Raw genomic sequence first — 14,140 nt, 5'->3', positions numbered from 1 at the left:
ATAACCCTTACAATAGACACTTTTTTATTCTGGATCATCCTTTACTTGAACAATCATCATAATCACAACTAATTAGATACATTACTTAATTTTCCTTAAAGCTGCACCAGGGAGCTAACCTGCATCTCCTAGGGGCTCTAAATTCTTGCATACCTAATTATCAGCAGCTTAGCATTTGTAAGAACAAGGATATCGATAATTAGCTTTCGTGAGAGGGCTCCAACAAGTTACTGGCAAGTTACTTCTCTCTACTAACGCTTAAAGGAAACATAATTTAATGGCACCATTTTTAACCTTGAGCCATACAATTTGTTTATACAGTATTTGTTTATAGACTAAACCTATAAGCATCTATCCATACTTGTTTCTGTCCCAGAGCAATAAGGCTTGAGGTCTGAACTTGCACAGGTATTTTCAGAAGTTGTCAAACCAATTAAAGTTGGGGATTTTGTGTCTTCTTGACATGCTTTCTGGAAACATGGAAATATCTTCTGGGGCATGCAAGTTCAGGATGATAATACTGAGAAACAGATTTCAAGATGTCTAGGAAGATAAACTATTATTTTAAAACATGAAAAAACTTCCTTTATTTCTAGAAAAGAGCCTGAGCAAGGGGTGTTGTTAGTGAGAACTTTGTAGGGATCCAACTTACTTTAACGTGCAGTAAATGCAAGTGGAGAATAGCTGTGTTCTTGTCAGTGTTTGAGGCGTTCGGCACACTGAAGAATGACATCTACAGATTAACAATCCACAAACTGAACTGGAAGCACTGGGAGTCTAACCTATGTGCCAAGTAGCATGAGCATAACCGCAAAATCCAGAACACCAACAGCCACTGCTTGACAATTCGTCTACAAAGGTTTTTTTTTGTTGTTTTGAATTCTTGTATTCATGTAAGGCACCTGCTTGCTCTGCACAAGTCTGAAGCTACTAAAAGACACAAACAGCTGTTCATCTTTGACTATCAGATAGGCCTTCTGAGCCTTTATCCACAGAGCATATAGCTCCTTATCCACAGGGCATCAGATCAACCTCTCTGCCAAGAAATTATATTGTATCACAGCATAAATTCAGTGTTGAGATTACCCACCACACAAACAAGGCTCAATAGACTTATGAGAATATGATGTCATTGTTTCACCGCAGAAATCCATCAGTATCAGCCCCAAATTTGCACCACAAAATGAAGGATCAGGTCCACTGATACTTAATACAAAGCAGTTCCAGACTGCAGATATAATACAAAGTTAAGCCAAGAGCATAAAGAACTGCCATCATGGGAGACATGCATTCTCTACTTCTTGATTGGAAAAAAAAAAAGAAAAAAGGAGTAAGTAGGGAAGTAGAGAGCAACCTGGGAACATGATGGGGACGGGAGGCAAGAAATCGTAAGAAGCTACAGATGACTGATGTAAGCACCCCAAAACTGGGTATTCCTACCTCAAGCAGAGGTCACATCTTTAAATGCCAATAGCACTAAAAAAAAAAATCTAGAAGTCTTGGCACAGCAAGAGCCAAAAATAGATCCATTAATGGAATTTGGTCTGCTGTCCTTGAGTCACGCTTTTTAAAAATCTAAATGAACTAAAGAAGCATCTTTATGGAGTTTTTAAAAAATAATGGCCAGACCAAGATCTAGTTGCTTGTACAAAAAATTTAATATTAAAGTGTTCAAGTAAGGGATTTACAGACTTTCTGCAAACAGTATACTAAGTTTCAGATAATGTACATGCCAAAAAATGTGGCCATTAATTACTTATTAGTACTTCCGTTTCATCTCCCTTGGCTTCTTCTGTTGACTCCTGCTGAAACCCAGAAGCCTCATCTGCGTTTACAGTGGATCCAATTTTTGGTACTTGTAATAGTATCTGGGAACAAGAATGATAAGTTAGATGCTATTTTCAAGTGTAAGAGAAAGCTTATTACTCTGACAAGCTGTTGAAATGTTTAAGAAAATTTATTTATAACTTGTTTGGAGTAACCTAAATCTTCTAAGTCAGTTGTCAGTGAGAAGAGAAAAACAGTTTTGAGCGTACGTCCATTCCTAATGAAAAAAGAGTATCACCCAAAAGACTCCTCAAGTAGAGATGGAAAGAACCAGCATACAAAAATCCCCCCACCCTTAATCAGTCGAAGTTAATTCCGACTCCCAGACTCTTCTAGAGAAGCAGTAACAAAAGAACAAGTTTTGTTCTGATAGCAACACTTTCTAAGACCCACTCGCCTACCAAGTATGACCTATGTTCAGTATTGCCACAATTCTCTCAGGCACATGACCTTACATCCTTGTCACACTGAGTTCCTTGATCTGTACGGAAGCATCACATGATTGCCATTAGTTAACACACACACTTAAAGCACTTCCCTGCATTCTAGATGCTGCATACACTCAAGCTGTGTTAAAGCAGGAGAATATCTGGAGCTAGGAACCTGCAATTCCATCGAAAACTTGTGCATATTCAGCATTTCTGAACACTATTATGCTTATACAGCATCACTACACTGGATTAAAACAGCATATATGACACATGAATACAACTTGCAGACACTGTCTGTAAAGAACTGTTTTAAATTTAGGAAGACATATGCCATCCAGCGGCACACTGAGAAACTTCAAGAGAGACCAGAAAGGGAGAGAATTTTAACTCTGTGGTAGCAATGAGACAATTCTGTACACAGTTCTCATTCTTGTTTTAAAAAAATCTAGGAAGTGAAGAAAGGAGCTTCCCCCTACGCTGAGGGTCTCAGAGAAAGAACAGAAACCTTTAGAGAGAAATAGACAATCCTTAAAGAAAAACATAGCCTACTATATGAACTACTTTCAGAGAAAAAATGTGGATGCTAAAGAGCTCAGTTTAGCTGAGAAAGCCGTAAAACCTGCCAGTGGCTGAACGCTAAAGTCAGACATCTTCACCTTAGAAATAAGATAAAGGATAACAACTTACTAAACAAGTTGATTCTAGAGAGTCTCCATATGAAGCTCAAAGCAATGAAGCTCAAAGTTGTGTATCGGAGCACCTTGAAGAGGCGCAGATATTCCCAGTGTTACCTAGTAGCACCTTCTGTCTCTAATGATCTAGCCTATGAAATGGAAACACTGCTAACAGATCTGAATGAACTGAAGCTAAGTCAAAAAAGCAGAAAGTAAACTGGAGATGTGCAACACAATGTCTTGTTCCGGAAGTTTAATCACAGCTTTGAAGACAGATCAGACAGAAGCAGCTTTTCTTAAATACCCTCCAGGGACAGAGTCTTTCTATACAAATCTCTCTTTCCAAAAGCTTATACGTTAGTTTAAATTAGCCATATTGAAGTGCAAAGCTCTAGTTTTCTTCAGAAGAATTCACCTTCAACTTGTCCTGTACCTTAATCAGTAACTTAACGCCCAGTGCCCCCTTAGTGGCCAAGAGCCCAGTTTTGCTGAGCCCTGTATAGGCAAATATTTTATAGCACGTGTCATCTGCTACAAGAAAACGCTTAGCAGAAGTTTCGGAATATCTTGTCTAACAACATGGAGAGTGAAGCTAACATTACAGGCAGGAAAGAGGGGTTGTTCAAATAGAATTTGTTCAGCAGAAAATTGTCAACCAGCTGATATCTTAACAATGCCAACTAAAAGTTACTCCCATGATAATGAAACAGAAAACACGACAGTTTTATAAAGAAGCTGAGATGCCAACTAAGTATTTAGCAAAACAGGTTCTGTATCATCTTATTGACTGGGCAGCGGGAGAAGCAGCTTTAGGTACTTAAAAGATAAACAGATGATCAAGACAGATAGAAAGTTATTGGCTTGTGAAGACAGAAGATCTTATTTTAGTATTACTTTCCAGTCCACACTGTGACACTTCTACAGGCCAGCTGGGGAAAGAGTCAACCGACTGTAGTGAGATGCAGGCAGATGGACAGTTTGTGAGCTCTTCCCACTGTTACACTGGCAGGCGTAGCCTTTGTACTTCTAAGACTGTCTGAATTGATATATCGAAGACCCTTCGAGCAGAAAGTGTTAGTGTAGTTTGTCTGTAAGTACTACTACGGGAAAACAGTGTTAAGTCAGGATTTGAAGTTTTCATGGCATTTTAACCTTTAACCCTGTGATTCTTCCAAATATTCAGATTTTTAAAAAAGCCTTTAAACACAAATAGATAGTTATTATTTACACAGTGAATCAATTCTATATTCCATTACCTTCAGGCACTCCTTCAGGAAGGCAGAACTTTTTTGTGTTAACTGGAATTTGGTGATGCCTGGAAGACCTATTACCTGGTGAGGTTCTGACAATGGAGCAGATTTCTTTTCCAGAACACAAAGGCTGAAAAAATAATGACATTTCATTCACACAACTATTTAATAGTACTGTACATACTAGCACGCAAAGACTGGATTTATGGAGTGCCATAACATTAGAACTCTTTTCTTCTGGACTCTGAAGATCATTTTCTTTTTCTGAGCTCAGAGACGCACAAACAATTTCTTCTGAATTTACATATGGACAGGGGTATTCAGGAATAAGTTTTCCCCTGATGAGGCTGGTGACAAGCTAAGCTATAGCTCCATCAAAATACAAAACATGCAGCAATAACTGCCCAATTAAAGAACAGACAACAATTCAAATTAGATAACATTTGTTGGCTCATGTGAAAGATGTTCTATTGCTTCAAAAATGTGATTTAGGACTCCAGCCTCCTACTTTTTGTTTTCAGCCTGTAACAAGACCCTGATCTTCTCTATCTGTTAATCTAGCGCCCATAAACTGAAGCTCATTTGCAACAGTATATTAAGTTCTACAACTTAAATCCTTCCAAATCACCTGGTGCTAAACAAATTTATCTTTCTCTTTAAAGTTTCCATTTTTCTACAAAAATCACAGTTTGCTGACTTGTTGGGAGCTATGGCATGAAAGTAACAGAGACATTACTTCTACTCCCATACTGACAGAAGTGGTAGCACTACTTTTACTGACAAAGAATCCAAACTGGCATTTAAATAGCAAGTTTGTTTGGAAAGAAGAGGTAATGGGAGTAAGGCTAAGTGCTGTTTTTCCATTAGAAGATGTTATAAAAATGCAAAAAAATATATACCTAAGATTTTTTCTTTTCTTTTAAACTGTTCAGCTGATTGTATTTAACAGTTTGTTGTGTAGTTTGTATCGTACCATCAGCATAGCAAGAATTGGATTGTGCCAAAGACCATTTTGTTTTTAATCATTAAAAAAAGGTATAGCAGGATACACACTCACATCTAGCTTTGCACGCTGAGCATAATCAGTGTTTTCTAGGGCTTTTTTTTTCTCCATGATCGGCACAGTAGAATTCATTTGCTAAACAAAAACAGGGAAGAATTAAATACAAAATTCTTGTCTACTCATTATTATTCCTACAGTATTCCCTTAGTAGACTATACTGCTTTATAGCAGCTACATTAAAAATCACTAACAGTTCTTAGCATTTAAGTACTGAATTCCAGCTGTTTGCTTTTTGTCTCATGCACTCCAGAATTAAGACAGAGAACCAGTTTATTGCAGCCCAGAAAAAATACTTTTGAGGTCCCCTTAAAACTAGGGGATAAAACACTTCCTAACACTTTTCCTATTTAATTGCTACTTTTGCCATGATTCAGAATTCTCACTTCAATTTTATGCCTTTATTCATCAGCAGAGCACAATGGAAATACTTACCACCACAGCATCTGTCTGTCTGGATGGCAGTGCTTCTGCTGTCACCCCCACTGATTTGGCTGAAACATTTGCTGGGACAGATTCAAGCTGACTGAGTGATGATGCATCATCTTCTAACGGATTAGAAAATTCTTCATTTCTCTTGCACTTCACCCCTCTGGGTTCGGCAGTCTGAATGTCAGGCTAAAGGATGAAACGGTTATATTTCATGTTCTAAAGCAAATCTCTAAAGCCTGGTAAACACTAACAAAAAGAATCTTAGTGTCATACTCGAGCTCTGCACAACTGGGCTGGTAGCAGTGACACAATCAGCCTGAAAAACAGTGAGCCCAGGGGGCGCTACTGGAGCTATCCAGAGGTACAGGCAAGCCACAAGCTGTGTCTTCACTATGTCATGGTCTGCAAGCACTCCTTGCACGGGAACTACACTTGAATGCACATCAACAATTCTAGGTGGGGACTTCCACCTGTACAAGGAAGGGGCAAGTCGTTTGTGTTACAACCTAGCTGATTTACTGAACATCTTTCACCTTTCTTTCCGGTCCTATTGGTGAAGAACAGCGCACACCAGGTTTTCGGTCTGGAGTTCTCTCTCTTGCAGTTGTAATTTTACAGACTTTTTTTCCTGTGAAAAATTTCCAACAAATTAATTTTGAAACGAAGACCACAGCTACTCTTCAACCCATGTCCTACAGGATGGTTTTTAAATAGGGATTGTTCCAAAGCCACCCATACAAATACTTACTTCAACATAATTCTTATCTGCCTTTCTCCCTCCCCCCAACAGGGCAGCTTTACTCCTTTACTCTCCCTTTCCTTGGGGAAATAAGGTTGCTTATTAATTGTATGCTCACGTGGTTATTTACTGCTACACACACATACTATGGGAGCAGAGGAATTGCATAATCACTGCAGTCTCTGCCAGTGGCAACTTCTGCTGCTATTACAGTCCAAATTAAGCAGAGGAAAATTATGTGGTGCCTGGGCCAGAGCCAGAACTGCATCAGTCACCTTTCTGAACTGTAGTTACAGGAGGGACTCCTCACCCTGTTTGTGAAGGCTGATAGGAGCTAAGTTAAAGTAAGTAGTATGACTCTAAGAGTTTTGTTGCTGGATAAGTTAAATAAGAAAATGAATTTTCACTGAGCATCACAGGTGAATAAATATAAAAATGCAGTTTTGTTTTTTTGTCACCCCCTAACAAGTTACTTAGAACCACGTCTTATCTGCTTGAGATTTTCAACTCACACTTTCCCTTCTAGCTACTGTTGAGCTTACCCTGTGATACTTTACCTGCCAGAGTAGTTGAAACTCTTAATTCTGAAGAACCATCACTGCATTTTGATGGTCGCTTTCTAGGGGAAGAGAAAAAAAGTGAACTGTTCTGAATAAATGTTAATGTTCATAAAACAACATACAAGGAAATCGTAGAAAAATATAGAATGAGTGAACGGGGTCTTTAAAATTACTAAACACCCTTCACAGTTATTTGATAGGTTATGATCTATCATCAAGTAACAGCTTATTCTGAAGATACTTGCTATTTAAAAGCTACAGAAGACAGTCACTGAAGAAAAGTACTCAGCGTTGTAACATGCTAGGACAGAACATATTTAAGGAGGATGCAGGGGAAAATTTAGGATCACAATAAAATTCAAATTGAGTTGTGTAGAGATCTGTAACACGGCAAGACTATATCAAGATCATTTACACAACATATGAATGGAAACGTCTGTGTGTAAGACTGGAAACAGCAGCACAAGCATTATAAGAAAGGATATCGTTCCTAGAAACAAATATGAGGAACGCGAGTCTATGCCAGAACCACAAGGCCTGCACTGTGGCAAAGCCAGCGTACAGAAGACTCTGTGAAGACCATGCATTGTGATAAAACCACAGCACAGTCGATTTGCCAAAAGCAAACCTGGCATCCTAACAACAGGAGGACAGCAACAGGGTTGCAGCACATCACATATACCGTTCCTGTTAGGGAAAAATACATCCCCAATAAAACAAACAAACAAAAAAATAGAGGGCAGCAACCTGGCCTAAGATTTCTGAAGGCTGAACTCAGCAAGATCCTGAAGCAAAGGTGGGCCCCCATGTTAGCTAATGACTGCTACAGAAAATAAAAGATCTGCCAAAAACTAATTTTGTCCTGGGCAAGCACCAAAAATAAGGAGCTGACAACAGGTGCTCCTCATAGTCTGTACTGCACAGGTAATCCTGACCAGACCACCTGGGCGTACACATCTTGCTGTTTGCAACTGAATGAAATCTGACAAAGGGAGTATAAGTGGGTAAAAGCAACTTATTCAGGGATTTTGCAGATACACACCCACTTCCATAAAATCCCGCACTGGGTTTTCTTTCACCAGTTTCCCTACAGCTGCAGTACTGAAAGAGAAGTCCATAAAGCAAGCTCATACCTGCTTGTCTTAATGCATCAATTTGAAAGTCAGTGGGGACACAGGCAGTTGAAACTCACCAGAAGTGTTTGCAGGATCACAGGCTTATTCATACTGCCCAAAATATCATGTAAAAGAGGAAAAACCTAAGCATTCAGGTGCATCAAAGAGTCTGCTTTGCAGATTACCTTGTGTATTGGTCTTGAAAATCTTCCAATACAGGTTCTAAAAAACACAAAATCTAAACTTTAAAAGAAAAAGCTAAGCAAGTCAGACAGTGTGTATGCTAACAAATTATAAGTTATAAAGCAAAATATTAAAAGCAAATGTAGAACTCCAACAAGAAGCTATTCCCCATTCCTCAGACATGTCTTAAATAAAATGATCGATACACATTTTATACAGGTTCCCTGTATTACAGTGAAATTTGTTTCTGTATATATTATTTAGTATTGTAGAAAATAATTACCTAATATTGCTGAAAGATTTGAGATCTGTGGTATCTTATCTATGGCCACTGCTTTGCTGGAGTCCAGGAGCGTGGAGTTCTTGTATTTAATGAAGTCCTCAAAGTAAGGATTACTTCTCTCTGGACACAGAAGATATAAGTGTAAGCTTCCCATACTAGAATTGAGTGAGTTACTAAAATTTTGACCAAACCGAGTTACTAAAATTTTGACCAAACTCTCATTTGCAAGACAATAACCTTAAAGCAAAGTGAAAGCATTGTCTTGGTTCAAACAGATGCAGAAAAGTTTGGGAGAAATTTGTCTCAAAGGTTGGCTGAAGGCAGATTAGCTGGTCATTCCCTACAAACAGCTTGTATTAACAGCAAATACTTTAAGCTTACAGTACAATTCAAATTATATCAGGTCCTGATTCACTCTGGATTGGAATACCAGATATACATTTTTCATATTAAGCACAAGTTGGCTCATGGCAAAGATCTGACCTGGTACATCACACCAACAGAGACCACTAGTCTTTCTATCGTAGATAGTTCCCTGAATTTTTATGGCATCAAACACTTCAAAAAAAAAAAAAAACAAAAGTCTCACCTAAACCTTCCTCATCTCTGAATGTTTCAGGGGATGGACAACTGTTCAGGCTTTCACTTACAGCTGTGTTATAATCTTCAGTTGAATCTGTATCTAAACACTCCAGGAGAAACGTTGAAACGCCTGTGGGAAGAGTCATTCCTGTATCTGGAGAGAGAGGCAAAAAAAGAAGGATTCCAAGTCTTGTACAAACCGTCATGATTTCCTTAGCTAAATTCCACTCCCGTGAGAAGTTAAATATTATCAATTCAATATTTTTATACTGATAATACAGTTAAAAACAAAGGACATCCTGACGCCTGTTTTATACTACCATAAGCTACCAGAAGACACCTTCCTTATCCAAGGCTCACCAGAAATACCTGAAGAATTTAGCCTCTGATAAGGTAATAAACCTCAGCCAGATTTATTTTCTGAAGAACCATTTAGAAACAAGCTTTTAAAAACGAATGTTTGAGTAAATTGAAGAACTCATGTCAACAAGTAGTTCTGTCAACAATAAAACCAAGATCATGTGGTTTCAACAGGCTGGACTCAAGACTGTCTCAGGTGTTGTAGCCTTCCCTTCAGCAGGCAATATTAATAGCCTCTTCCCCTCTCTCCTCCCTTTTTTCCTACTGAATAAGCTAGACAGTTCTCTCAGAAGATTTTAAAATAAACACAGGCACAGGAAGTTTGAGATCGGTAGTTTTTAATAGCTAGAAGTATGCTGGCCACGCAAAAGACCTTAAGTACAAGGTACACTCACCTACTTGGAATATTTCCTGTGCTGTTTGGGCTGCCTACAGTCAAGTCATGTGAACCAAGCACATGCTGAAATAAGAGGCAGAAGTCTAGCCAAAGATCACAACACCTTTACTGTCTCATAACATACAAGAACAGCACACCAATACTTTTACAGAAATATCATTAAAATTCAATAATGATTTTTTACATTTAGTTTTATACAGATACAATGTATTCTGTAAAATAACATAGCATCACCATACTCACCTGAAGTAACATCAGCATTTTTCAGACTGTCTCTACTTTCAAAGTTGATTATCAGAGATTCCTAAAATTAAATGACCAATACAAACAACCTAAGAAAACTGGATATAGACAAATAAATGCAGTTACACGTATTCCCGCATTAACAGACAATAAGAAACATACTGTCTGGTACTTTATCACCTAAACTCGCTATTCAGAGCATGATTTGTAGCACTGTTTTCACGTGCCATCAACAAATCTGCAAGCTGACTTACAGTTCTAAAATCCATAACCAATATCCCTTAATTTGATCCTACAGTCTTTGCTGGGTGAGAATTCCAGTGACATACTGACATCAACTGAAGTTACACGTAAGAGCAGTGGAGTAATGACTTTCCTTGTCTTGATTTTTAGTTAGGCACAACTCATGCTGCACGTTTTCAGAATCCCAGACTGTTCCTATAAACACAGACAACTTTACATGGTTTACACAACATATTCTATGAAACTAAGCGTTTGCAGGACACGTAAATTGGTGGACTCTAAGTGAGAGCTTTTTTTTTTTTTTTTTTTTTTAAGAAAAATACTTAAATCACTATCACTTCAGGCCCTTGTAGAAGATTTCAGTTCAAACACGTGATGACCTATTTTTTATGCAACTGCAGTGTTAACTGTCCTGGAACAGTTCCACTCAGTCATCTCAAAATTCTTTGTTCCAGTTGTACAAATGTGGGGAATAGTACAACAGTGACTTGCCAAAGACAATTTGCACTGGTGTTTTGCCATGCTACCTATAGCACCAACAGCTTCTGTGCTGGCCAAAACCACAGGAAAATGCCACCAAACTAGAGGACCACGTTATGTCTGAAAAATACAACTCACAAGAAGCTCTGCTTGAATAGAGAAAGAATTTAACGTCACTTTTCAGTGTTAGGTAAATAGCAAAGCAGCATTTTCACCTTCAGCGGTACAGTGCTGTCTTCTATATTCTCCTCATTTTTTTCCAAGCCTGGTATTTCTTTGACATTCGCTTGTATGCTGCATTTGAAAAAAACAGAACAGAGCTCAGCTCAATACATGGAGCTAGAGGAAGCTGACATAAACTACAAAATGTGTTTATGAGCTGTCAACAAATAGCCTGAGAAATATCAGTGTGCCAGGAATTCAGTCTGTGCATCTCCAAGAGGCAAGACAATATAAATTATTAGCTAGCGTTAATTACGGTGCATTTAAATGTATTCTAACAGACCTTTGGTTGGATGAATGGCTCACTTCGGTGACTTCAAGATTTTCTTTAATTTTTGGCATGGTTTTCACATGGGATTTTCCCTTCAGGCCTAGGGAATGAGAAGTATTTAGTTTGGCAATTTTAATGTTAGAATTCAACTGAATATTTCTAACTACAACACCTTTAAGCATCTTAATCTCTCTTGTCCATGCTCACAACAATTTTTGACCCTATTTTTTCACAAATAGGGCGAAGTCTAGATTTGGTTTATTATTTCTACCCAAGCTTTTTTTCTTTCATCAGTATATCAACAAGACCAAGAACAGCTGCAGGTGTTTTAGAAATCTGTTAATTAAAAGGAAAACAGACCACCTTGGAAGTGACCTTTGCTATACCAAGCCTAAAAGATCTTTGAGTCTAACCTGGCTTTAAATGGAGTTCATCAGTAACATCATAATCAATCACTTCTACATAAAAATTGGTCCTCACTGTACATAATCCAAAGGTGATGACACACTTACTTAAGAAACAGCAAATTACTTAAGAAACAGGCCAGGCTGGATGGGGCTTTGAGCAACCTGGTCTAGTGGGATGTATCCCTGACAGCAGCAGGGGGTTTGAATTAGATGATCTTTACAGTCCCTTCCAACCCAAGTCATTCTGTAATTCTCTGATAAATATCAGAGACACATTTTAATATCTTCAAGCTAGTTTTAGAGGTTTCAGAGCTTTATGTTTTATTTTCAGTAGCCTACAGTTTGAAATGGCCTAACTTTTCTAGAGTCGCACTTCTGGGACAGCAAGTTAAAAAAGCATCTCCGTGCTAAGAAACAGGTCTAATGTGCTGCCTTGCCCTAGCATCGTACAGGGCCCTTTAGCTAAAACTCCCTGGGTTTCAGGGCTGGACAACGTACGATCAGGACTCACCCCTTTCCCTCTTTCTTCCCCATACACGCCAGTATAAGCGAACAGACCTCAGCAGCTGCCTGCTGTACGTGGCCAGCTGTGCGAGAGAACCAAACGCCTCCATGAGCACGAGCCAGCAGAGCATGGCCAAGACCAGAAGCGATGCTCACTGCACCCTTTAAACTCTTTAAACTCCTTTAAACTCTTACCCATAGACAACTGAGACCTCCAACATTTACGTTACCACATTTACGTTATGTTACCTTCCCCATTTACGTTAGCAAGTCCCAAGACTACCATCAGTTTTTAAATCCCGTTCTGACCACATTTTTTTCCTTTAAAGCCTCCAATTCCTAACAGGAGATTGGCAAACTTGTATACTACTGCGAGGCCGTTCCTTTCGAGGAACGGCTTTAAGCAAATTATTAAAGCCTTCCAGAGGTGGGCAGGGGTTTTGTCACGCTGTTTCCAGAGGAAGTGGTTTGCTGGCCAGAAAAAATAAAAAAAGAAAAAAAAGAAAAAAGAAGTACCTTACGAAATAGAAAACTCCTTTTTATTACTCACTAATGGCTAGTACAGAGCAGAGGGCCCTGACTCCTGACCTGCTCTTCCCAGGCCGTGAGCCACAGGCAGCAACAACCTGCTCGGGCCACAACCAGCGAGAACCCAAACCAAGCGCCCCCGGCCGCGGGGATCTTCCATCGCCCTCCCCCGGCGGCTGGCCCAGCCCGCACAGCTCCCCTACCCGCCTCCAAAACTGCCGCAAAAACCTCAATTTTGGGCCAAACACCGCCCCCGGCTCCCCTCCCCAGCGCCCCGGCCGAGCGCCCCCCGACATGGCGGCGGGGAAAGAGCGGCGCTTACAGCCGGGCTGCGGCCCGCGGGGCGCCGCGCTCCCGAACAGCCGCCGCCGGCAGGGCTGCAGCGGGCTGGGGCAGCCCAGGGCAGCCGCCCCGCCGGGCAGCGGGGACGAGCAGCGCTTCTTCCGCGGCGCCTTGCCGCCCCGCCACCGGCACCGCTCCATTCCCCTCCGGGGGGGCGAGGGGCAACCCTCTCCCGAAGCACCCGGCCGCCTCCAACCGCCCCCGGGCGCCGTTGGGCCGGGACAGCCGGGGCACGTCTCGCATGCGCGGAGCCCGGAGCCCCCCCGGCCCGGCCCGGCCCCTCCGGTCCTCCGTGAGGGCAGCCCCGGGGCCCGCAGCCCGGCGATGCTCGGCCGGGGCCGGGTGGGCGCCGGGCTCGGCTCCGCCCGGGCTGAGGCGGCTGCGGGGGAAGGGGGAGGGTTGGATTTTTCTGGGCGTTACATCAATAAACATTGGGCCTGAGGGGATTTGTGCCGGGCGGGTGATAAATTAACATCTCGGGCGGTTGTGAGGATGGAAGGGAGAAATGGAAGCCGAGGGGAACTGCCCCCGGCTGGGCGCGCCCGTAGGATCAGCTCTGGGGCCCTCAGGCTAGGGACACCCGGGAGGTGTTGGCAGGCTGCAGCTCTGGTGGCTGCCTTCCGTAAAGCGAGCTCCAGCCCCTGGTTTCTGGCGAAAAATGAATCATCAGAAAGTACGATTTCCCATGAAACTTCCAGCCCCATCCCACTTTTCCGTCTGGTGGCTTTGGCTTGTGTGCTGATGCTGCTGCTCAGCTCCTCTGACCGTGACTAACAAATCTGCAGGTATATTTAGGTCCGTGACACGCCCTGCAGCCAGAATCGTGTACGTTATATTCCCTTTGGTGATCAGACCAGATGCTTCAGCTTGTGTTTATAGAGAAGAGGAATCTCGTTGCTTCTTTAACAAGGCAAAATAAGATAATTCCTTGGCATTACTGGATGACCAGCAAAGGGATAGATGCAACTGCACGCAAAAACTGGAATAGAGGCTGAGTGCTTTTAAAG

At 41.1% G+C, this 14,140-nt stretch overlaps 1 protein-coding gene across 1 annotated transcript; it reads right to left on the bottom strand.

Annotated features, from left to right (window-relative positions):
* Nucleotides 1-1,641: 1,641 nt before the first annotated feature.
* Nucleotides 1,642-14,135, bottom strand: MEIKIN (meiotic kinetochore factor). Its single transcript, XM_040573984.1, has 13 exons — nt 13,114-14,135; nt 11,365-11,452; nt 11,075-11,153; nt 10,137-10,197; nt 9,144-9,290; nt 8,555-8,674; nt 8,274-8,310; nt 6,971-7,032; nt 6,208-6,302; nt 5,678-5,860; nt 5,240-5,320; nt 4,189-4,312; nt 1,642-1,868 (listed from the first exon to the last, which is right to left on the bottom strand). Exons 1-13 carry the CDS (start codon nt 13,271-13,273, stop codon nt 1,822-1,824), a joined length of 1,284 nt encoding a protein of 427 aa, XP_040429918.1. The 5' UTR covers nt 13,274-14,135; the 3' UTR covers nt 1,642-1,821.
* Between the last annotated feature and the right edge of the window lie 5 nt (nt 14,136-14,140).

Source organism: Cygnus olor, chromosome 14 (genome assembly GCF_009769625.2).
Source record: "Cygnus olor isolate bCygOlo1 chromosome 14, bCygOlo1.pri.v2, whole genome shotgun sequence".
Taxonomy (NCBI): Eukaryota; Metazoa; Chordata; class Aves; order Anseriformes; family Anatidae; genus Cygnus; species Cygnus olor.
Note: the sequence above shows the minus strand (reverse complement) of the source record. Positions and strands in the feature narration are given on the sequence as shown.

Bases quoted from the DNA above. Each gene is read 5' to 3' on its own strand.
- MEIKIN (XM_040573984.1), bottom strand. From the start codon at position 13,273: ATGGAGCGGTGCCGGTGGCGGGGCGGCAAGGCGCCGCGGAAGAAGCGC. The intron at 8,675-9,143 runs GTGAGACTTTTG...TTCTGTGTCCAG, and splicing joins CAGAGATGAGGAAGGTTTAG to AGAGAAGTAATCCTTACTTT. The intron at 5,861-6,207 runs GTGAAAGATGTT...TTCATCCTTTAG, and splicing joins CAATAGGACCGGAAAGAAAG to CCTGACATTCAGACTGCCGA.